This window comes from Denticeps clupeoides, chromosome 15 (assembly GCF_900700375.1).
Source record: "Denticeps clupeoides chromosome 15, fDenClu1.1, whole genome shotgun sequence".
Taxonomy (NCBI): domain Eukaryota; kingdom Metazoa; phylum Chordata; class Actinopteri; order Clupeiformes; family Denticipitidae; genus Denticeps; species Denticeps clupeoides.
Genome location: NC_041721.1, coordinates 6,664,037 through 6,687,638, shown reverse-complemented (window position 1 = coordinate 6,687,638; position 23,602 = coordinate 6,664,037). Strand labels below are relative to the sequence as shown.

Genomic DNA, 23,602 nt, shown 5'->3' with positions numbered 1-23,602 from the left:
TTGCGCGCGTGTGTGTGTGTGTTCCTTCCTCGGCTTCATAAGGACTCCGAAATGTTTCATCATATGGTTTCAAGCTTCAGCGATTTGATACTGAGTCACTAGAGAAGTGGAAGAGAGTGAACGTTATGTAAAAAGGAAAGAGCGGCAGTAAGTAAACGATAAGAAATGTCTTTCTATTGTGGAAAGCAACAAAACGTTTCAGCAAAAGGATTTCATTGTGCAACTATTATAATTCCGTTTGTCTTTTTGAGGCCTTTTGGTGGGGCTGACCTCAATAGCTTCTCCTCGGATGCAGTCATGTGGTAGGAATTGTGCTAAATCCATCTTAGCGGAAAGCTTTGGAAGTGGAGGTCAGGATTACACAATGGCTGCATTGTGACTTTTCGACCGAGAGGGATGATTTGTATGGAAAATGCAAAGGAGCAAAAATTCATCACAAAATAGTACAGGCTGATCGCAAAACTAAAACAACAAAATATCAACTGGAAATGGTCATGGTGTACCACCATCTAAGAGAACATCTTGTTCAAAATGTTGTGATACTGCCCATTATCCACAAAATCCTTGTCTGAATGTGAACCACTGATGTTTAATTATATTTAGTTAGATTTAATCCTGTTATGTATATTGTCTTTGTCATTGTTACCCATTTTCATATTCAATACTTGGTTGGGGCCAAAGGGATGGAATTTAAATTAAAAGAAAAGGATCTTTTTCATGATATTCTTTTCTTTATTTTTTAGATTCACAAGTGTAGTGATTCCTTCTAGCAAATTTGAATATAAATGGACAGATGTTGGCACCCTCTGTCATGCCATACCATGAGGTGAGGATGGCACATGCGCTTGGCATTGTGAAAAAAGGGTTTTAAACAAATGAAAATGGCACAATGGCTAAAAACGTAAAAAGAAAACAAAACACATAGCAGGGCACATGGTGTTGTGGGAGAAACAGTTAAACATTTAAAGGGTCCTAATCACCCCTACCTAACTGGCAGAACCTGTGGGTTATCTGGGCAGCAGTTGGTGGGTCTTCTAAAATTAAACAAAATTGATTTTTAAATAATTTTACCCACTGCAGTAATATTAAATTATTTCGTTTTTTTGTTTCTAATTACATAGTTTTGAGGTACACGTGGATGTACCAACCGGCACAGTCAGAAAACGAACAACAAACTGAACTGAACTGGACTAAACTGAGCAGACACACCCTGTATTTTCTGATCTCTGGCCTCTGAAACACCCATCCAGCGGTGATGGCAGAGGACACAATGTTTCGGAGGAGTCTAAACAAGCACAGACCATTTGTATTATTTTTTGCATTGTTGCTTTGATAAACTGCTGCAAGGGTCTGAAATCATGACAATGTGAACACTGACTAAAAACAATGAAGAACTTATACACATTGATCAAGCAATGGGGATAACCTGCAAATGAAATTGGAATGGTGTTGTTGATGCACAGCTTTGCTCTTTTGGTGGTTGTTCTAGACTTCAGCCTCAGCAATTTAACGTTTTTGAATTGAAATCAGATGATGAAACTGCACTGGGTTGGTCATGGGTTGGTGTGGGCAACCACGGGCTCAATGACGTTACATAACAAAAGGAGCGTTAGAGGGCAGGGATGTTCTTTATGCCATTACATAACAAATGTTTACATTTACATTTACGTCATTTATCCTGAGCGACTTAAAATCAGTAGCTACAAAATTCTGGACAATTCCAAAAATGCTGCCGGAGGCATGTTAATGTCCTTGGAATGAGAGTCCTGCTGACAGACTGCCAAATTATGAGGGGGAAATGCAGACTTCAGAACAACACAGCCTGAAACTCTAGAACTGCCTACTGATCCACGTCTTACTTGCTTTCAACTCTAGTTTGTTGGATCAAGCGTGTACAATGTTTTAAACGTTTCATATTCTTGGCTTTAACCTGTGTTCCGTACTAATATTTTAATCCTGAATTTGTGGTGTGATTCGCTTCTGCTATTTGATCTCTACAATCAAATCAAATACCACTGTCCAGTTTAAATACTGAATGACTGATGGGAAGGAACGATGGCCATACCGCACCACAAATGTGGCATTTAGGTGTTCCCTCTGAGGCCGTGGTGATTAAGTGGAAGAAAACCAACTCCCCGTGTCTCACTTTTCATCCCCTGTCATTTTCATGTGGTCTCCACATGTCCCATCAGTCACAAGAACCTAGATCCATATGACAGACCCAGAAACCATTGATCCATACAGCAGAAACGAGACACAGAGTGTGGAGCTGCGATGAAGGCATCTTCTCTAAAGGCTTCCTGGAGGAAAAACGATTTGTATGAAGCGTTTGGCAGTAAGATGCGGTTTGGCAGCTGCAATGTTTTCAATTTATCAGTGATGGGCTCTAATTTATGTCTTACTTATTAATTTATCCCAGAGTTGTGGATGCCAGGGTATTTTTGTTTTTCATCCTTTTGATGATTCATCTCAGCAATCGCCCAGTAGCATTCTGTCCATTCATTTACATTACATTTACATTTAAGGCATTTGGCAGACGCCCTTATCCAGAGCGACTTACAACGTGCTTTCAAGTTACCATCGATGAAGTGATCAGTTCTGGCTCATTAGGACCCCAACTATGAATACAATCATTTTATTCAATCTTGTTGTAGATTCTGTACACAAGTTAGACAAGTTAGGGGCAGTGGTGGCCTAGCCACTGAGGTGCCACTGAGCAAAGCACCGTCCCCACACACTGCTCCCCGGGTGCCTGTCATGGCTGCCCACTGCTCACTGAGGGTGATGGGTTAAATGCAGAGGACAAATTTCACTGTGTGCACCGTGTGCTGTTCTGCTGTGTATCACATGTGACAATCACTTCACTTTAAACTTAAACTTATAAGAAGTTTACTAGTTAATCTAAGTATTTTCTAAAGAGGAAGGTCTTGAGATTCAACTAAAGGACGGTCTGCACAGCTATCATGGTGGGCCGCTGACTGCTGAGGAACCCGTTTAAAAAAAATACACATGATGCAAATGTAGTTTCTTCAGTATTCTAAACTAGGGAGTGAGGTTGAGGCTACAGTTGATGATGTATCTGCTTTGAGTGACATCGCAGGCCTACACATATACACTGAAAAAAGTAAACCACAGCAGTTGTTTGTTTAATGTGTTTTTTTCTCATTACACTATTTATTGCTCTTTTAAACTAAGCTGTCTAATTTATTTTTCAGTGTACTATATAATACATCTAATCAGATATGCCAATTGTTTTGAAAATATCATGCAATTTCATAAAATAATTTGAACAAATGGTGTTTAAAGGCCTGGGCTGGGGGGATGGAACCAAACTACAAAACTGTGAGTAAAATAGCTAGGTGTGGCATGTGAAGGTTGATCAAGAAAGAGAAATTGTGTATTAATATATTATAGATATGCATTGGAACAAATGTATGCACACTTTATTTTAGTGTAATATTTAGTATAGGGCAGTAGAACAGTCACTGCCTGACACATATCCTGACCCAGGGGAAACAGACAGATGTTCAGGTACAGGGTAAGACGGCTTGGGTAACCCCACTGGGATATGGTGAGTGGTGAGCATCAGTAAACCAGGTAAGAAAGGTGTCTCACCAGCATCACGATGCATTCGACCCTACCAGACAGCAAAATCTACTGTATCTTTCAAATCCAGTTTAAAGAAACCACTGTCCCCTGTCTGCATGTGTATTTGTGTTTGTACAACAGAGCAGGTTATGTGAGCAAATGATTATGACATTCAGAATGACTTATGTAAACATTGAGCCTGGCTGGCCTGGTAAGAGGTTTTACTAGTTTGTGCCATTACAGATCACATAGACTTAACTGTAAAGCTGTGCGAGACTCTGCCCAGAGCAGCCTTCCTGCAATAGAGATGTTACCCCATCTGAAAGTGAAAATGAAGTGATTGTCATTGTGATACGCTGTTGCACAGCCCACCATGCACACAATGAAATCCTCTGCTTTTAACCATCACGCTTGGTGAGCAGAGTGCACCCATGACAGGCACCCGGCGAGCAGTATGTGGGGACGGTGCTTTGCTCAGTGGCACCTTGGCAGATTGGGATTCGAACCAGCAACCTTCTGATTACGAGAACCACTAGGTCACCTCTGACCCATCTGCCTAACCGCCTGTGGCATGTCCCAACAGGATAAGTTAAATATAAAAAAAAACTTTCAGTTTCCTTCATATACACAGGTGATAAAAGGTGAGGGGCTGTAAGGGTTTTTTGTGTGAGATTAATCAATTGTTATCACATAGTGTCATGACCCATGTCAGTCATCCATATGGAGCATAAAGAGCAGCAGGATAAATGTATTGTAACATTAGCCAACAAGGACATCTTCAGTTCAGTCAAGGCTTATTGTGTGATAGCTACCTAGCTACATGAATTGTGTTTTATCTTAACAGTAGCTGGATGCTCCCTTACAATAGAAATGCCTATTGTCAATATTCTTAGAGCTTTGAGAATTTAAGATGCTACTGCTATTTTCAATGTTTAAGCTACACAGGCGCTTTCCTGTGTGCTGTTGTATTGTATGCAAGGTACTAAATCTCCTTTATTCGTCCTGTGCTAAACAAGACACACCTCAATATCAGTGTGACGCCCTAGAGCCATCGGGCTGCCACAGCTTGTGCCCAGATTATGGAGTCCTGATCCATCCCAACTGACATCAATTAGGCTTAATGAATCAGGACTCCATAAAACACCTGAAGCAGCATGCAGACATCGCTGCTGCATTGATGTGTTCTGGACACTTAGTGCATGTGGTTTGTTTTTAGTTCTGGCAATCGCCTCTATCCTGTGGGTTTGTTTTTTTCTTGTTCCCAATTTTCCTTGGCTTTTGGCCCTCGTGCCATGTATTTTGTGTTTCTTTAATAAATCCCATTATTCCCGATGTCCCGTTTGTGCGTTTCCTTCCCCATCAGCCCGTGGTCTTGACAATCAGGTTATTTTTAAGGCTGTAGGGTAAACAATGTATCAGCTCTGTTATCAGCAATTTTCATTTCATACAGCCATTATATATAAGTATTATACAATACACTTCCATTCAAAAGCTTTAGGTCATATATAATTTACCTTGACTTTCCATGAATAAAATATAAAACAATTATTAAAATTAGTCATTGACAAAAATTGAAATAATTATGTGGTTGATTTCATATTTGTTGATACACTAGCTATTGTACTGGTGTGAAGAAGGTCAGATATATAGTTTTTTTAATCAGTGCAATTGTATTCAGCTTTACTAAAATTATTTTCAAATCACAAATGAAACTTGACAGACTTTGGACAGATATTTAACAAAGACAGCATCCTATTGGACTTATTTTTACTGATAGTACAGCTGTACATGTATGCAGATATTTTCCATTCATTAACACCATGTGATACAACATGAGTTTTGACCTACATGACCCTAAACCTTGAAATGTATAGTCTGCAGTAAGTGGTTGTGCTTAGGGCTCTGTAAAACCTTGGGTTCTAATACAATTATTGAAAAACTATTCAGACAACAAAGTCGAACTGAGAACATTACACTTATCTTGGCAAGAGTCACTGAGAAGCTGGAGCCCATCCCAGTAGATGAAAAAATAGAACCTGAACACAACGCACATCCATTAAATAATGCACACACACCGATTCACATAATCAATCACCAGAGCTGTGATCTATGGTCCGTCCTGTTGTGCCATCTACCTAACCGGCCCAAGAGAATGTCAGATACCTCTCCAACAAACACACCATCCTCAACATGCCAATGTTTTACCGACTAGAAACCATACATTTATCTGTACATTCTTCATTACTGCCTTGTGCCTCCACTGAAAAGAAGCAGAATGACAAGCCCAACATTCTCGCAGTGCACAAAAAAAGTTCCAACAGGGGAACCAGCTTTTCATGTTCTGAAATATTTTGAGTATACTAGGAACCACCAGGCCAGGACCAATGTCTGCTTGACCTCCAGTATGATGTGTTGTGTCACCTGCTATGTGAGAGTGGCCAACACTTTAGCATGTGTGTGTGTGTGTATGTATGTTTACAGTCTGTAATCTGGATATCCTATCCTGATTCTCTTCTCTGTCCTCATGCTGAGTGGAGCACAATGTTCTCATTAAATTAATAGTCTTTTACTAGTTCTCACTAAAAACGGGTATTATGTAAAATCTTACATTCTTCACATTCTCTCTGACTGCTCAAGGAAGAAATCAGAAATGTCACTCAGTATTGTGAGTGACATTTTTGTGTGAGTACATTATAGAGAGTACAATATTATGCAATACTAGAGTAGATACTGTACAGGGAGTGCAGAATTATTAGGCAAGTTGTATTTTTGAGGAATACTTTTATTATTGAACAACAACCATGTTCTCAATGAACCCAAAAAACTCATTAATATCAAAGCTGAATGTTTTTGGAAGTAGTTTTTAGCTATTTTAGGGGGATACCTGTGTGTGCAGGTGACTATTACTGTGCATAATTATTAGGCAACTTAACAAAAAACAAATATATACCCATTTCAATTATTTATTTTTACCAGTGAAACCAATATAACATCTCCACATTCACAAATATACATTTCTGACATTCAAAAACAAATCAGCAACCAATATAGCCACCTTTCTTTGCAAGGACACTCAATAGCCTGCCATCCATGGATTCTGTCAGTGTTTTGATCTGTTCACCATCAACATTGCGTGCAGCAGCAACCACAGCCTCCCAGACACTGTTCAGAGAGGTGTACTGTTTTCCCTCCTTGTAAATCTCACATTTGATGATGGACCACAGGTTCTCAATGGGGTTCAGATCAGGTGAACAAGGAGGCCATGTCATTAGTTTTTCTTCTTTTATACCCTTTTCTTGCCAGCCACGCTGTGGAGTACTTGGACGCGTGTGATGGAGCATTGTCCTGCATGAAAATCATGTTTTTCTTGAAGGATGCAGACTTCTTCCTGTACCACTGTCTTCCAGAAACTGGCAGTAGGACTGGGAGTTGAGCTTGACTCCATCCTCAACCCGAAAAGGCCCCACAAGCTCATCTTTGATGATACCAGCCCAAACCAGTGCTCCACCTCCACCTTGCTGGCGTCTGAGTCGGACTGGAGCTCTCTGCCCTTTACCAATCCAGCCACGGGCCCACCCATCTGGCCCATCAAGACTCACTCTCATTTCATCAGTCCATAAAACCTTAGAAAAATCAGTCTTGAGATATTTCTTGGCCCAGTCTTGACGTTTCAGCTTGTGTGTCTTGTTCAGTGGTGGTCGTCTTTCAGCCTTTCTTACCTTGGCCATGTCTCTGAGTGTTGCACACCTTGTGCTTTTGGGCACTCCAGTGATGTTGCAGCTCTGAAATATGGCCAAACTGGTGGCAAGTGGCATCTTGGCAGCTGCACGCTTGACTTTTCTCAGTTCATGGGCAGTTATTTTGCTCCTTGGTTTTTTTCCACACGCTTCTTGCGACCCTGTTGACTATTTTGAATGAAACGCTTGATTGTTCGATGATCACGCTTCAGAAGCTTTGCAATTTTAAGAGTGCTGCATCCCTCGGCAAGATATCTCACTATTTTTGACTTTTCTTAGCCTGTCTAGTCCTTCTTTTGACCCATTTTGCCAAAGGAAAGGAAGTTGCCTAATAATTATGCACACCTGATATAGGGTGTTGATGTCATTAGACCACACCCCTTCTCATTACAGAGATGCACATCACCTAATATGCTTAATTGGTAGTAGGCATTCGAGCCTATACAGCTTGGAGTAAGACAACATGCATGAAAAGGATGATGTGGACAAAATACTAATTTGCCTAATAATTCTGCACTCCCTGTATTGTTTCTGATTAATATGATATGATATTTTTGTGGAGCTGGAGTGTTTTAAAGGCTCCTGTGGTGACTATGGCTGTGGTGGAGGGGTTTGGTTGGGGGTTTTATTCGGAGGGCCTGAGTTTGCAGTTGGACTCTCCAGCCAGGGTTCATTCAGAAACCACATTAATGGTGCTTCACTCTTCTATGGCTAGAGAGTAAAAATAAACTGAAACGAAGAGCTGGACTTCTCCCTGCAATTTGTATGAATGTGAAACAGAAGGATTGTAAGGGGGGGGGGTCATGAAGAAACAGAAGGGCAGGAGGTCCTCATGGGTTGCTTTCTCTTGTTCCCACTGAAAATATAGGAAAAAAAAAATTCTGTTAAAAAGAGTGTGTATATGTGTGGTCATGCATTGTAAGCATTTTGTTTATCTCTACACTAACTATGAGGACAACAGGGCCCTGATCTGATCGATTCCAGTCTGCAGAGAAAGGGGTTGAGGGGTAGAGAAGATTTCGGTTTTAGTCCATTCCCAGACAATCCACTCTGATCTACTCAGGCAACTGGATTACTTTGTCTGCAGCACACAAACACACACACATACAGAGCATTATGGAAATGACTCAGATTAATTTTGTTTTTGACACAAACTCCTGGATCAGTGCCGGTCGAAGGGCCAGGCCTGGTTCACTTGGCACAGTGAGCCTCAGCCACGCCCGAAGAGATGAAGTCGGCCTCGGACCCTGCGGTTTATCTGCCGTCCGCCGGGTACACAACTAACAAATCAACAAGTGCTGATCTGAGAGCGATTGTCGCGGAGCACAGCATGACATTGCAGCTTAGGTCTCAGGGCACTGTAATCGGGTTCTTCTCTGGCAAGCACCTGTTGCCTTGGTGACCTAAATTGTGGATTTGCACGTATGTGCTGGTTTGAAAAAAATAAAGAAGCCTTCAGAGAAATTCACTTTTAGTCAGTTTACATTCTTTATCTTGCATTCTTCATGTATTTATATATGCATACTGTACATACATATGCATCAATAAGTAGACAAATGTCCTCATAATTATCAATATATATCATTTCAAAGAGAAATAAATACATTTATAGAATAAACCTTAATTATACAAAGGTCTAGAGACTTATTGTTATTCATTGTTACATACAGAATCACCATTGCTTAAAAGTTTTCTGGTGTTCTTTGTTTACAAGCCTATGGACTTAATATTGCCCCCTTGTGGTCTCCAAAAGAAAACCATCCAAATGATATTAAGATGGAGGCCACCAAATTAATTTGAAAACCTGCAAAGTATAACTGAGAATATGTCTAATATTAATACCGCAACAATCTACCGATCACAAATCTACACATGAACATTTCTGGAATAAATGTGTCATGTTGTTGCTGTTATTGCAACCTCAGCTCCCTTATCAGTGACCTGTCATGTATGTGATAAAATCCTGCAACAGTTCTGTGTCTGTTTATATTGTGTGCTGTTTTTTCCCCTGTCATTTGAAGATAGACAACTATTTAAATATCAGACTAAAGCTTTTGAAGAACCTGTGTGTGTAATACTGTGTTTTTTCACGGGTGGCATTAAGGCCCCTGAACAGTTTCCACACACACACACGTACACAGATAGGGCTTTAGCTTAATGGCGAGACCACAGCTCCCACAGCTCTGTGTTTATGTCTGCTGGGGGGGCTGTCGGGGGGGTAAGGCTGGCGAGACAGGCTATTACCTCCTTACAGGCCTCAGTAGCACAGCTGTGTGGGTGGTGGTGTGTGCGTGTGCGTGTGCAAGCCAGAGAGACGGGGCCCTCACTCCAAACACAGCACAGACTGCCTGACAACTGGCGTCCCATTGGCTCACTTAGAGGCCGCTTTAACCAATCAGAGGATCCCATGCGGAGAGGGGAAAAAAACAGCAAGTAATTTTGCTCTCCAGGAAGTGAAAGGAGAGCAAAAAGTTCGGAACATGGCGTCGTTTAGGAGGACCTCATGTAAGACTACAGACGTTTCTGTTTTTTTCTTTTAAAAATCTATTTCTTTGGTACAATTATGTCAAATTATATATATATATATATATTGTCAGATATATAATTTTCTGGAAAACTTTTAAGCAATTTCCAGAAATGCCATCTTTGTGAGGACATTTCACATAAATAGAAAACATACACACACCCACATACTCACACACACACACACACACACACACACAGATAAGTAGTGTCAGTTGCATCAAAGATTTGCCTCTGACAAGCGTCACACGACATATGTTGCACAGTTGAGGAGATCAATAACCATTGTCCCAAACAGCACACACACACACACACACTCACACACAAAGGAGAACAAAGTGAATATGGTACTGGGACCACTTTCTTTTCATTCTTTCTATCTTTCACTATGGGCGTGTTGTGTTGTTCGTCTGTACATGCTCCAGCCTCAAACTGAGAAAGTTCACGCTGCATCCTGACCCCTGCAGGCTACACTAACACTCGTTTTTAACACAGGAATCTGTTCGCACCGGGTGTCCGCCCGCAGGTTTGACCCTGGGCCCCCTGACCCCTGTGCTGGATGGATATGAAACAAAATGTTAGAGTAAAGTTGCAGCCAAGGTTTGGGGATTCCTTGTCATTAACCGACTCACTTCCCATTTTGTTCCCTCCATGCTCTCTGGCTGGCTGCTCTGGCAGCTCATTTATTCTGTTTTTTTTTTTTTTTTTTTATTGATAATAAGAGCTGTTCTGAGATTTGCATAATGAGTGAGGAGAGAATTATGTTTCAGCTTATTCTGTAGTACGATAACACAGTTATTCTGTGAATTATACGTATGTATATGCTAATATGTCACCCTGTAATATTCCTGAAATGTATTCACCATAGAACGTCCACTTAAATGTCTCTGCAAATGGAGTGCTAAAGGTGCACTTTTGGGTGCACTTTTAAAAAAAAAAAACATTGAATGATCGAATAGAATTAAAGTGATGAGCATGAGTGTCTGTAATATTGGTGGGAAAAAAGATCTTAACCACATTGCCTCAACAAACTGGAAGTGATCCACTTGTTTCTCAATGTTTTCATCTCTGAGGTATTTTGTCTAACACATGTCGGTTTTACATGATGATGCTTTGCAGGCAAAGGAATTGAAATCTTCTCCATTTTTGTTTGTCCTGTGCGCTACTGGTGCACATTTTCCTGGCATTTGCATGTTTGGCGGGCTGTGAACTGGGATTCACAAAGTGTAGAGTCACTACATACATATATAGATGAAACGTTTAATTTATGTCCTAATAATTTACCTGCAACCACATATACGTTCAGCAGTGACCCTGCCTTTTACAGGTATGATGTAAATATTGAACGTTTTCTCAGTTAAGCCTAAAATTCAAACTGGGAAATTAATATGAATCTATTTATGGAGAAAATTACAACTTATAATGTTGCTATACACTGAATTAAAATAGTATATTTTATTTTAAATGACAAGATTACATTTGAAATGTATTAGTTGTTCTCAGACCTTTCTTCACTGTCTCATCACCCGGGATGGGCGACATAGAAACATAAAACCCAAATTTAACACAATTCTCCTTTTTTTCCATCCTTATGCATAAATCCACAACCAGCCATTGTAGAAGTGAGTCTCGAAGATTAGTGTGTTCTTATGCTTTTGGGATTTTACTGCAGCGTGTTCCGTGGAGATTAGTGCCTGATCAGACGCAGCCTTGTTAAGTGCGTCTGTTCATGCAGGGAATCCAGTGCTGTAGTTTTCCATTACTTTGTGCCAGCCTTGCACCAGACACTCAGAAATGCATGAATATTTACTCCCAGTTCTCAGGGTCACAGACAGTAGACTGTTAAAAATTACCCTGTGGAAAGTACCGAGGTTTTTACCTGCATGTGTGTGTGTTTGCAAACCGATGTAAAAGATTAATTTTGCTCATATATTGATAAGAAAGGAGCAAAGTACAAGACAAAGCGTAAAGCTGAGACGCCCACAATGGAAAAACACACACATTCACACGTTTCCTAAGTAAATTGATTTCTGTCTGCTGTCTTTCACCTTTGACCCCAAGCAGACAGGTTTAGGCTTATGGGGGTTTCCCAGTTCTCTGTTATACACCATCACCAACCCCCATCCTCACAAAAATATTGATTAGGCCAAGGATTAACAAGACCCAATCAGTGACAACTGAAACATTGAATTATTTTTTGTCTTGTATAGAACATTAACCCCCAACATGACCCTGACTGGAGGCCCAGGGGGGTCTTGGGGGTCCAATTCAAAGCCCACTTTGTATTGAATGTATAGTTTTTGATGGTAGAATATAAAAGATAAAGAATCACATACTTATATGAATTAAATCCCATTACACCAAAAACATACAATATGCTGCACAAATCCAACCACAAAAACCTGAGTCACATATACCTTCAACTGCAGATTCTTCTTCATTGACTTCACCGTGTCAGCAAAGGTCACCCAGCAACCTCCAGAGACCAGAATGCACAACTAGGAAGCAGCGAGCCAAGGGTAGAGTCAGCCTGAAATCTCCGGACAACAAGAGTGTGTCTGTTCATGGTGGAAACAGCATCTGTCTGACCTCCTCAGTCCCCAGGCTGGTTCCATCACACCGAGACTGTCCCGGGATGACTCTAAAAAAATCACCTTACAAGAAGAAAACGAGGGCAGAGAACAGTCCAAGTGTGGTGTGCTCTGCACACAGTTGATAGTGTTCAATTTTGTGCAAATGGGGAGTTATTGTGCTCCCAGAAGCGTGGAAAGGGGTCAGCAGGGTCACTCTTGGCCGGTTTGCACACCACTGCACCTTAAGCAACAAAACTGGCTGGACATGAAAGGAACTATGCGCACCCAATCATGATGCCCTGAATGATTTCAGATGACTTCACACCATGAAAATGTTTTCTGTCTTGCATTGTTCTATAAAATATGGGTATATGAGATTTGTAAATCATTGGTGGAAGTAGCCTAGGGTAAAACACTGACCAGAAGTCCAGAAAATCACAGGTTCAAACCCCATTTAATACCTTTATGACCCTTCACAAAACACTTAACCCTCCAGGGGGACTGCCCAAGTTTTTTTAATGGCACTTCTTCAATTACAGATACTATATATGCCTTATTTCTCTCCCTTCACTGTTACAGTGTATATATTCTTAAGTCTTATTGGTTTGTACATGTCATATTACATTAATAATATAAGTATTATGTTTTTTGCAGTGGTGACCTAGCGGTATGGATGCGGCCCTGTAATCAGAAGGTTGCCGGTTCGAATCCCGATCCACCGAGGTGCCACTGAGCAAAGTACCGCTCTCCGGGCGCCTGTCATGACTTAAAAGCAGAGGACACTGTTTTGATCATTGTTTTTGTCACTTTTGATGGCACTTCTGACTGCTGTTTCATAGTGGACATAGTTCCACTTTAAGCACATTGGTGACAGCACTACTTAGGGATTTATTAGCCTGCATCCATAAAACAGTTTCAAATGTAGTTCAAATCCTGATTATTATGCAACTACAGTACATTTCTTATGGGGTCTGTATACACGTTTTAAATTAAGCAGCATTCCTTTCTCTCTTGGTCTTGTGATCTATAAATTGCTTTGGATAAAAGCATCTGCTTAATGATAATGTAACGTAAAGGATGTCTTGAGAACATGTGATGATGAAAATGCACATCGTCCTCAAGGTGGCAGCATTGCACTTTTTGAAATAAGATTAGCTACTTTTTATTACCATGCAGCGTGTGTTTAGGACAGTGTTGATTAAGTCCTTTCCAGTGTGTGTGTGTGTGTGTGTGTGTGTGTGTGTGTGTGTGTGTGTGTTCGACGGGTAATGAATTGTGAGTTTGCTACTTGCTTTTTGACCTTTTTAGCTGAGGCTTATTGTCATTTGCCTGTGAGTATTTCAACAATGTCTGGGAACAGCCGCAGCCAAGAGATCACATGAAGAATACAGCAATTCTTCATTTATTTTTGTTTTTCAAAAAGACCAGTCCCAAATGTAAACTTTAAACTTTAAATTGAAATGGTATTTTTTTTTTGTTGTTGCAATAATTCAGTTTATCAGTCTAGAAGGACAAAATATCTTGTTACTCCAATTCTAAAGAAAAGAAAAGTATCTGCTGGGGCAGGGTCTGTGGATTATCCACAATGTCAACATATTTTCTCAGCATTCCTATTACAATACAATACTTGAATTTCAACAACTGTAAATTCCATGAATTAGTGTTCTGCCAACATTGAAAGCATTAATGGCCCAAATACTCTGATATTCTTGGCTGGATTACTGATGGAAACTTTCAGGGTAGCTGGAATTTAGAGCAGCATGAATCCTCCCAAGATGACATGTTTTAAACATAAAAGGAAGACATATCTTGCATTTTTTACTGTTGGATTAAAATATATATTACAAACATTTAACAAAACAATAAAAATGCCTTTCCTTCCATTTTACTGATGAGAAATATAGTCTCTGGTAATATGCTGTTAAATTGACTTTAAATGTCTCAACAGTCAGGTCAAAGTTCAAATCTCTTCTCTTAGATCATTCTGTATACTTTTTGTAATCTCTAGGTCTTTATTGATCTTTTGGATTCCTCTGGTCTTGTTGTGTGTGTGTGTGAGGCCATTCCCTTCCAAACAAACGACTTCTTTAACAACCCCATTATCCAGATGCAGCTAATGCCGTAGAGCTGGTGTGTGAAATTTCTAATGCAGGAATCGGAGACTTTAAATGATCACTCTGACCTGCATGGGTGCAGTGGACGGTCACAGAGAAGATGAAGGGCTGATGAGACACGCATGTCACCCATAGGACAACAGCATCCAAGGAAACCACACACCACACACTCTGGGTAAGCTACATCTGTGTGCTTTATTTTAAATATTATTGAAATATGCTTTGCTGCAAATCCTACTTAGAACTGGGCTGAGAACCACAGACATGTATTGTGCATTGGGCATTTATATTCATTTATTTAGTCTGGTTTTCCAAGTGGATAAAAATGGAGCTACACACCACCCTGCTCCTTCTCAGCTTTGTGCATCGTCTTCATTGTCACGTATTGCAGCCGGGTAAGTAGTCATGTCCCTATATGCCTGTCTGACTGTGTCTGGTGTTAAGTGGAGTAGCCTAAGGTGATCGTGATGTGTTTGACAGGTTTAAACATCACAGTGCTGCAGGGCTGGGTATATCCAGGAGAAATGTTGCCTGAAGCAGCAACAAAGCAAACACTGCAAGAGGAATGGGAGGGGGTTCTTAAAGAAAAGTTTCCAGGAGAGTTAAACATCTATGAAGATCCCAAAGAGGGACATTTGACATCCAAGAGGGTGGAGGAACACACAAAACTGAACCCAGAAGCAGAAAGCCTAACAACACAAGACAACCAAGAACCTGAAAGAAGGAACAACAGCGAGAACAAGGAGAGGGAAAATGTAGGAGGGAAGGACGGAAAAGAGAAAAAGAAAACAATAAAGGAGAGCAGAGGTGACAAAACGTCCCAAGAGGAAGAAGTGAAAGAGAAGGTGGCGAAAGATCATAAAGCAGTGACGCAAAACTCTCACCCCACTCAGGAAATCCCTGCTGTTCTGACGCAAATAGACATCAGTCACTTCATTCCTGATGCCACGCCCCCTCCTACTCTGTTTACCACTGTGTCACCATCCCAAACTTTAAATAAGGTCTCTCAGGATGTGACTCCACCAGCCCTCCCCCCAACCTTCTCTTTATCTGCTATATCAGAAACAGCCAACAAGGGCATAGTTCAGAATGCCCCTCCCTCAACCACGCAGTCTCCAGGATCACTGGAGAGATTTGAGGACTCAACACCACTGGCTACGTCACTCAGCTTAAATTACCCAAATGAGGTTATTGTCAGAGTGCAGAACATGACTGACAGCCTTTATAAGGGGGAAGACAGAGCTACCACAGAGAGAGAGGTCAGAACGGGCCACAAAGACATCACCAAGAGTGTCACTCCAAACGCTCCTAACGCTAAAGATAAATTCAGTATCACGTTCACTAAAAAGCTCCAAAATGCCAAAAAGGAGGCACAAAAGCTTAAAATGAAAAACACGAAAGGACATGACAGTTCACCTAGCAGAGCAGTCCATCAGAACAAAACTGGACCAACACAACTTATCCGCAAAAGTCCTAAAAGTCCTCAATCTAACACAAGCGTGGCTACACAAAAAACCATTCTAGCACAGAGACCAACTGTCCAGTCTAAACCCAACCCAACAAGACAAGAGCCAAAGTCTCAAGACAAGGCCAAACCTCGAACACGAGATATGCATTCCACCAAGGCAACGTCAAATAAGCAACAAAAGACGCAAGATGAGAAGGCCAAATCACTGGGAAATACCAAAAGAAGTAAGCATCAGAAGAAGAAGGCCATCCTGCTGCCTACTCCATTTTTCCCTTATTTTAAAGATGACTACTGTCCAACCAAGTGTGCCTGTTATGGGAGGTAAGATTAAAATGGATAATCAGGCAATTTTTCTGGCCTTAATACCATGATTCCTTAAAGCTTTAAACCAGAATTAAGTTTTTGGATTGTGCAAAACTAAAATGATTGGCTCATATTAGCCAATCATATTTTGTTACTTGTACTAACCCCCTTGTAAAAACATAGTAAACACTCAACTCCTTAAAAACTCCAGTATTTAGCAGTGTACATAGTCAAATTTACATTAAGGACTTAAAATTAAGTAGTACCAAAAACATTAACATTAATTAAATCAAAACTGATCAGGACTGGAATTATATGAACAGGATTTATATATTTGATGAGGTGCGTACTAATTCACTCTAGAAATCTCTATAAAATGTGTGTGAACACTTGTCATTGTTTCTGCTTACAGGGTTGTCCAGTGTTCTGATAAAGGAGTTGACAGCATCCCCTACGGCATCCCCTATAACGCTCTGTATGTTCTCCTCATGAACAACCACATAGAGGGAATTCAGATGGACTTGCTTGCTGAATATGTCTCCATGGAGCTCCTGGTGCTCAGCAACAACCGTTTGACGGATGGCTCCATTGAGGGCTCCTTTGAGGGCATTCAGAACCTCAAGCGGCTCTACTTGGACCGGAACCTCCTGCAGAGCGTCCCGGCTGACTTGCCAGCGTCCTTAGAGGAGCTGCATTTGGATGGGAACAACATGAGCGTTGTGTCAGATTCTGTCTGGTCTCGTTGTCCTGGTCTACTGATCCTGAGTCTGAACAACAACAGCCTGGGCGTGAGGTCCGATTCGCTGGCCAAGGGTGTCTTTTCTCCACTGGCCACCCTCAAGACGCTCAGTCTCAACCACAACCAGATCCGGGCCGTGCCCTCCCAGCTTCCACTCAGCCTCCGGGAGCTGTACCTGCGTGGCAACCTTATCAAGAAGTTTGGAGCCAGCACTTTTACGGGCAAGTCCGAGTTGCTGATTCTAGACCTCAGTGCCAACCAGCTAACAAACAAAGGTCTGGGGAAGGGGGCACTGCTTAACACCGACAGGCTAGAGAGTCTCAACCTGGAGGGGAACCTTTTGACCCAGGTGCCACGTCACCTGCCGCCATCACTCAAAACTCTCAATTTGGAGGGCAACACCATCAAGATATTGGGCAAGACCACCTTCAAAAGGTTCCCTCACCTGGAGCATCTGGGTCTGTCTGGAAACAAGATTATCACGGTGGTGCCAGGGGCATTTCACGCCCTTCCCGTGCTTCATCAGCTGGATCTCTCCCACAATGACCTGCAGCAGGTGCCCAGGCAGCTCCCGGCATCCCTCCACGTCGCAGTTCTGACGCACAACAGGATCAGCTCTGTGCCGAGGGACGCATTCTGTCCCAGGGGCTCCAAGGTGTCCTTCAGCCGGCTGGTCCGAGTTCAGCTGGAGAACAACCTGATTGACATGGCGCAACTGGACACTCAAGCCTTCGCTTGTCTCAGGGGCTTTCAGGTGGTCCACTTCTACTGAAGCAGCAGCAAGCAGAGAATCAGAGATGAATATGCAGGACACGAACGATCATATCACAATGATGTACAATATTTAACTTGGTGTTAAAACAAAATTGAATTCAATATTTATATTTAATAATTATAACAATTAAATAAGGCCAATATTTAGTCTATTTAATATTTGTATTTAATGGTTTTATTGTCCAGTTTTTGTGACCAGGTATTACAATTAAAATTTGATAAAATAATGTAATTCATTACCCAGGGTGGGGCACCAGCCCACCGCATGCCACACACACACACACATACAGACAATTCAGAGTACCTGGTGAACATGATTTTGGACAACAGGAAGAAACTGGAGAACCTGGAGGACCTGGAGAGAACCTGCACCAACAAGGGGAGAGCATGCAAACTCCACACAGTAAAAGGTCCAAGTCGAACTCACAAGGTGTGTGAACACGCCGCCAACCGCCATGTCCACGTAGGGCCCAACATGAATGAAATAACTGTGCATTTCTAAACATACATACTGAACTCAAGTTTCTCAGGTCAAGTTTCTGATAAGAAATCAATTTATTAAAATATATTTTCTGATTTTGCTTATGTCCTGCTTTTGTGAATTAGTAGTTTAATTCTTGTACAAGCTGATTTGCGTTACTTATAAAACTACAAAATACCTGGAAATATGGGTTTTGTTTGGGCCTTGGACATTGGATTTTGTAAGTCAAACCATAAAGCATACCAAAAAGTAAACATGACCGTAAACTTTGCAAATATTTGGTGTCAGTTTAGTCATCCCAATAAACGGCATCATGTGGGTCTCCTGATTCCCTTAGCGTTCTTGTCCACCAGGTTGCAGTAAAGCTCCGCAGAATAATCCGCCTTTCAAAGCCGTGGAAGCTCCTGAAGTGAGACATATGAGGGCAGAGCACAGCACAACCCTTTCACACAGTAGCCTGATATGTTTTTATTTAAGTGCACTGCACTGTGTGGGAATGCTGGGCGAGACGTGGACCGAGAGAGAGAGAGAGAGAGAGAGAGAGAGAGAGAGAGAGAGAGAGAGAACGAATCTCCACATATTGACCTGGTGAGAGGTTCGGGGGAATTTCATCAGTGTAATAATGCAGCACAGCTACGTGGCACCTCAGTCCAGCTGGCCGAGGGAGAGAGAGTGAGAGAGAGAGAGAGGTGGGGGGTGAAGAGAGGAGGGGTGGATAGCTCTGTGCGCCATGTGGCTGGGTCAGAGAGAGCTCACCATTAAATCCCTACAGTCCAACTGGACCCTGACCTTTCTTCTCTCATAGAACTGTCTACCTGTCCACCGCAAAGCCACCCCGCGACCTTTAAAAAAAAAACAGCATCTTCACAATCACTTTCAGTCTTTTCTCTCTATATATATTTCAAATTTCTGCCTGAATGAATGCTACTACATTGTAAAGTACTCCTCTGTAAAGAAGACTGAATGCATGGATGACAGCCATGTGAGGTCTCAATGACATAATCCTCTGAGGCATCAGCGGCAGGTTAGAATCAGGATTAGCAAAAATAGCAAAGACCCCGAGCCAGAGTGACATAAAAGCTCTGAACGTGTCCGAGACATAGCAGGACGCATCAGCTGCCCATGCTGAGCAGAACAAACCCTGTGACTTCAGCCTGCGTGGCAGCCACAGGGCATCAGCGGCCACTGTGTCTCTTCAGGCGCAGCTCAGATCCCTGGCACGGCTGACATGCAGGAAGTGCCATGGGAAGGGAAATGAAATTCCATCCAGTTTTCTGTTGTTCCAGAGCCTTCTGGCAAAGCACAGTGCTTGAATGAGAGTACCGAGGATGCATTATGTGTTTAATGTGCAGACAAACGTTGTCTTTTTCTGTTGCATTTTTAAAACTATGCAGCTCCTACACTGACAGATAGGTGGTGCTTTTCATCAACAAAGACGGGAGGTGGAGGATGGAGCAAGAGAGAGAGAAAGGTATGGGAGAATGTGTAAGGAAGGAGAAGAGGGAGGTTACAGAGAGCAGGAGGGAGGAGACACAGTGAGAGAGGACCATGGGAGCCAGGCGGACCCCTACACACACTTTAAGGCTGCGTCAGGGAAACACATCCTCATGCATATGCACACTCGCACACGCACATATACAGTTTTGTTTTCCATTGGGAGCCTCCGCCGACAGAATGCACACAAATACGCATTATGCAGGTATACACACATGTACACATACCACCATTCGTCTATGTATAGAAGCCCATGCGTCCACACACACACACTTACAGACTTACTGGCGGGTTGGGGCTCCACAAGGGGGCCACTGTGTTTAATTTTTTAAGGTGGGAAGAACCGATTCCTCTCACTCTGCAGTAAATTCCTGTATACGCATGCATGTCTAGATCCGTAAACGAATGAAGTGCATCATCCGCCTGGCCTGTGCGTCTGTGTGTGTGTGTGTGTGTGTTTATTGTGCACAATTCATTAACTTCTGTCACTGAACTTATCAGGCAGTCTAACGCTCCCAGGCTATGAGTTTGTGGACCTGGTCTGCGGGGATCCAGGCTTCCAGGTGAAGAGAGATCTCTCACGTCTGACTTTAGCACTGCCTCTTTTCTGTGTGTGGGCCTGTCTGCACAGGATCCTGAGCTCATTGGTGGTAGACTGTGTGGATTTGTGCAAAGGTTATCAGAAGGCTTCCTTTGAAGAACTGGAGGGGCAGATTGGCATAAGATACACTGACCTAACCAGGTCAGAGGTCAACGCTCTTGTGAAGGTTTGTGAAAATTGCCCACAGCTTGAAGTAGGGGTGGGAGTCCAGAGGGCAATGAAAAATAACTAATAATGTTTTCCTTATAAACATTAGCCATACACTGGTAAACAGTTCTGGGGGTTCATTTGTGCTCTTTAACTTCTGTGCAAGAATTTATTTAGCAGCGATACAGAAGGCGTAACTGAATGCAATCTTCACCAAATACTTCTATATTACAGCTTCTAGCAGGAAAAATAAATAAGATAATTAATACTATCATAGGGAAGTGTCCTGCAATAGACTCATCATTACTGGAAACTTCAATAGCACATCTGAGTATTATTTTTGGAACCCTCTACATAATAATGTGGACTCTTATTGAACTTAGAACTGACCCAAGTGCTACATTTGCAGTGTTCTGAGTTTGTCAAAAAAGAGATGAATCATTCAGGACAAATATGTCCCCAAATATGTCCCCACTTTCTCAGTTGTCAATTAAAACTATGACCTAAAATATGGAAAGTCTTATTGGACTGATAAAACCATACATGTTCAAACCTCTGAGGCAGAAACTATTTGATTCCAGACCAGAGCACAATGACCTGACAATCAACTTCGTTCCAGCGAGTCTTCCGACATTCCCAGAGTATTGCTGACAAGTATGTCATTGTTGCCCTTCTGACCAGTAACAGTGGATTATCTGTGGAGACATCTGATGAAGGTGGTCTGCTCCTCTCAATGTCACCGCTGTCATGAGTTCACTATGCAGCAGGAGAAACACTGATGTGGCTAAAATAGTCTGTCATGCTGATAAAGTATCTTTTGCACTCGAAAAACATACGGGACTGATCAGCCGAGGCAGAATGTGAATGGATTCTGTTCATGCACTAGTGTTTGGAGAGTGGACTGGGCATCAGGTATGGATTGTGCAACCACGCCCAATGCAGCTGGTGCAAATGAATGATGATTTAATAAATACACACACACACACACACATATGTGGTCTCTTTATTTAAAAAGAGCAAACGAACATCATTTGAACTTTTGGGGAGAACTGCAACGTAAAGAACTAATTTACCTGACTCCTCTATGTTAATGAGAGCTGCTGCCAATGCATTTCCTGTCTTCCGTGATGACTGCTGCAAAGCGCGGCCCTGCCTCTCTGTCTAGGAAGCAGTCAGATGGCACTTCCTGTTGCCATGGCTTCTGTGGCCAGAAGGGTCTAGACAGGCCTGACGTGGGAACCTTTAACAAGGAGGAACCTTAAGAAGGCCATAGTTAATTGCATTAAACACATACTTGTTTTATTTGTGTGTGTGTGTGTGTTCACTTAAAAAGCATTTTACGCCACAGCAGACGTTACCTAAGCTGCTCTGATCCAGTCGGTGCTTAATACGGGCGTGTGCCCAAACTGTCGGAAGGGGGACAGATGGCGAGAGCGAGCGACCAAGAGAGAGAGAGAGAGCACCGGTTTCTGCATAAATTAAGTAAAACATCCCATCATGAGTTGTTTCCTCTGGGGAGGCTTGATTAGGGGCCATTTTCATTTGACCTTCCTTGAACGTCTCTTTCTTTATGGCTGCAAAAAAAAGTATACGCAGAGCTTTTTATGGGACTGTAAATCTTTCACATACTATTTGCATATGTGCACAGGAATTTAACTATGTCTGAGAGTTATTGTATATAATGCACTTGATGTAAATTGTGGGACTTTTGTGGATTTGTGGATAACCACAAAAACCAGGTAATAAAGTTAATGATATTATCTGCCACGTGTCCCTATAAAAAACATATAGGGTTATATTGGGTTCTCTCAGCATCAGATGGCCGTTTTTGTGCGGCCACTTCCTGAACTGTCCCTGTAATTTATAAGCCATGTGACAGATGCGGCTTCCTTAACTCCAGAGAAATGAAAGGTGGTGCCTCAACAAGAGGCATTTAAAGCCTGATTTCAAAGCCTCCCCTGAGGTGCGCCTCTTAAAGAGGATCTGGATGTGATGGAACTTTGTGTTGGGTGCTACTTTGAAGAGAGATCAGGACTTGTTCAAGCATAGTAAGACAGAATGAGCAAAGGCATGTGTTACTGTGGCTGTACAATTTACAGGGAGTAGGCAGCTCATGTGTGTTTACAGTGTATACATACAGTGTATGAATGTATACAGTGTGTGTGTATATGCTTGCCGTGTGCTTTGAAAGTGGGCACAAATGTGTGTTTTGGTGCTAAATATGGATGTGAGTGAGCATTAGAGTGTGTAGAATCACTTTCTGATTGTGTTTGCATACGCACGTGTGTGAGTGCATAGTTGAATTTGCATGTGTGTGCTTCTGGCTGATGTGTGTATAGGCATAGGGTTGAGATTATGATGTGAATTTTGTGGTCTGTGGTTTGTCTGCATGTTTGTGGCCTCTGTGTGTGCATGTTAAATGTATGTCACTCTGGTGGTCTGCTCCTTTGATGGTGAATTTGGTATTTAGCTTGGATTTAAATACTGGCCTACATACCTCCCGGCACCTTCATTTCCAACATCTGTCCATCTTCTGCCTTCCCATCCTTTCGTAGCCTCACCTCATATCCCTCACTCTGATACTCTGGACTGCTGCAGCAGAAAAAGCCCATGAACTGCATTGCAGCCATATGTAGTGTAGTTGCACGTAACACAAACTGCGAAGGTTTTTGTCCCAGCTCCATATTTTATGTAAAATTGTGCATATCAGTACATTACAGCAGAAGGGTTCATTGTATTACACAGGCTGCATACTGTTTTCAGTTGAGTGAATAGGCAACAGGTCTAGGTAATACTCCTTTTACTAATTTTATACGGCAGCATATTACTGCAACGCCAGGTCTGCAGCTACACAGCCCCAAACTCACAAATCAGTCTGTATAGCTTCTCTTCTACTAAATCAGACAACACAGGCCAGTCTGTGCTCCCTACATTCATCAGTGAGCCTTGACAACCTGTAGACCCTGTTAATGTTACCGTGGACAACTTTTATTAAGACCTGGCCACAGTAGACATGGAACATCTTCTAAGTGCAAGTGTATTCCTGTGAACTGGCACTCA

At 42.0% G+C, this 23,602-nt stretch overlaps 1 protein-coding gene across 3 annotated transcripts; it reads left to right on the top strand.

Moving 5' to 3' along the window:
* On the top strand, positions 1-18,347 carry LOC114764314 (extracellular matrix protein 2). 3 transcript variants are annotated; one of them, XM_028953845.1, is made up of 6 exons: positions 8,917-9,830; positions 13,076-13,088; positions 14,574-14,710; positions 14,838-14,930; positions 15,016-16,324; positions 16,719-18,347. In XM_028953845.1, exons 4-6 carry the CDS (start codon positions 14,861-14,863, stop codon positions 17,815-17,817), a joined length of 2,478 nt encoding a protein of 825 aa, XP_028809678.1. In that variant the 5' UTR covers positions 8,917-9,830; positions 13,076-13,088; positions 14,574-14,710; positions 14,838-14,860; the 3' UTR covers positions 17,818-18,347. The 3 variants fall into 3 exon arrangements, with proteins under 3 accessions (XP_028809676.1, XP_028809678.1, XP_028809677.1); XM_028953843.1 differs by lacking the exons at positions 8,917-9,830; positions 13,076-13,088 and adding an exon at positions 1-147; XM_028953844.1 differs by lacking the exon at positions 13,076-13,088.
* Positions 18,348-23,602: the final 5,255 nt, after the last annotated feature.

Bases quoted from the DNA above. Each gene is read 5' to 3' on its own strand.
- LOC114764314 (XM_028953843.1), top strand. From the start codon at position 14,861: ATGGAGCTACACACCACCCTGCTCCTTCTCAGCTTTGTGCATCGTCTT. The intron at 14,931-15,015 runs GTAAGTAGTCAT...TGTGTTTGACAG, and splicing joins TTGTCACGTATTGCAGCCGG to GTTTAAACATCACAGTGCTG. The intron at 16,325-16,718 runs GTAAGATTAAAA...TTCTGCTTACAG, and splicing joins AAGTGTGCCTGTTATGGGAG to GGTTGTCCAGTGTTCTGATA.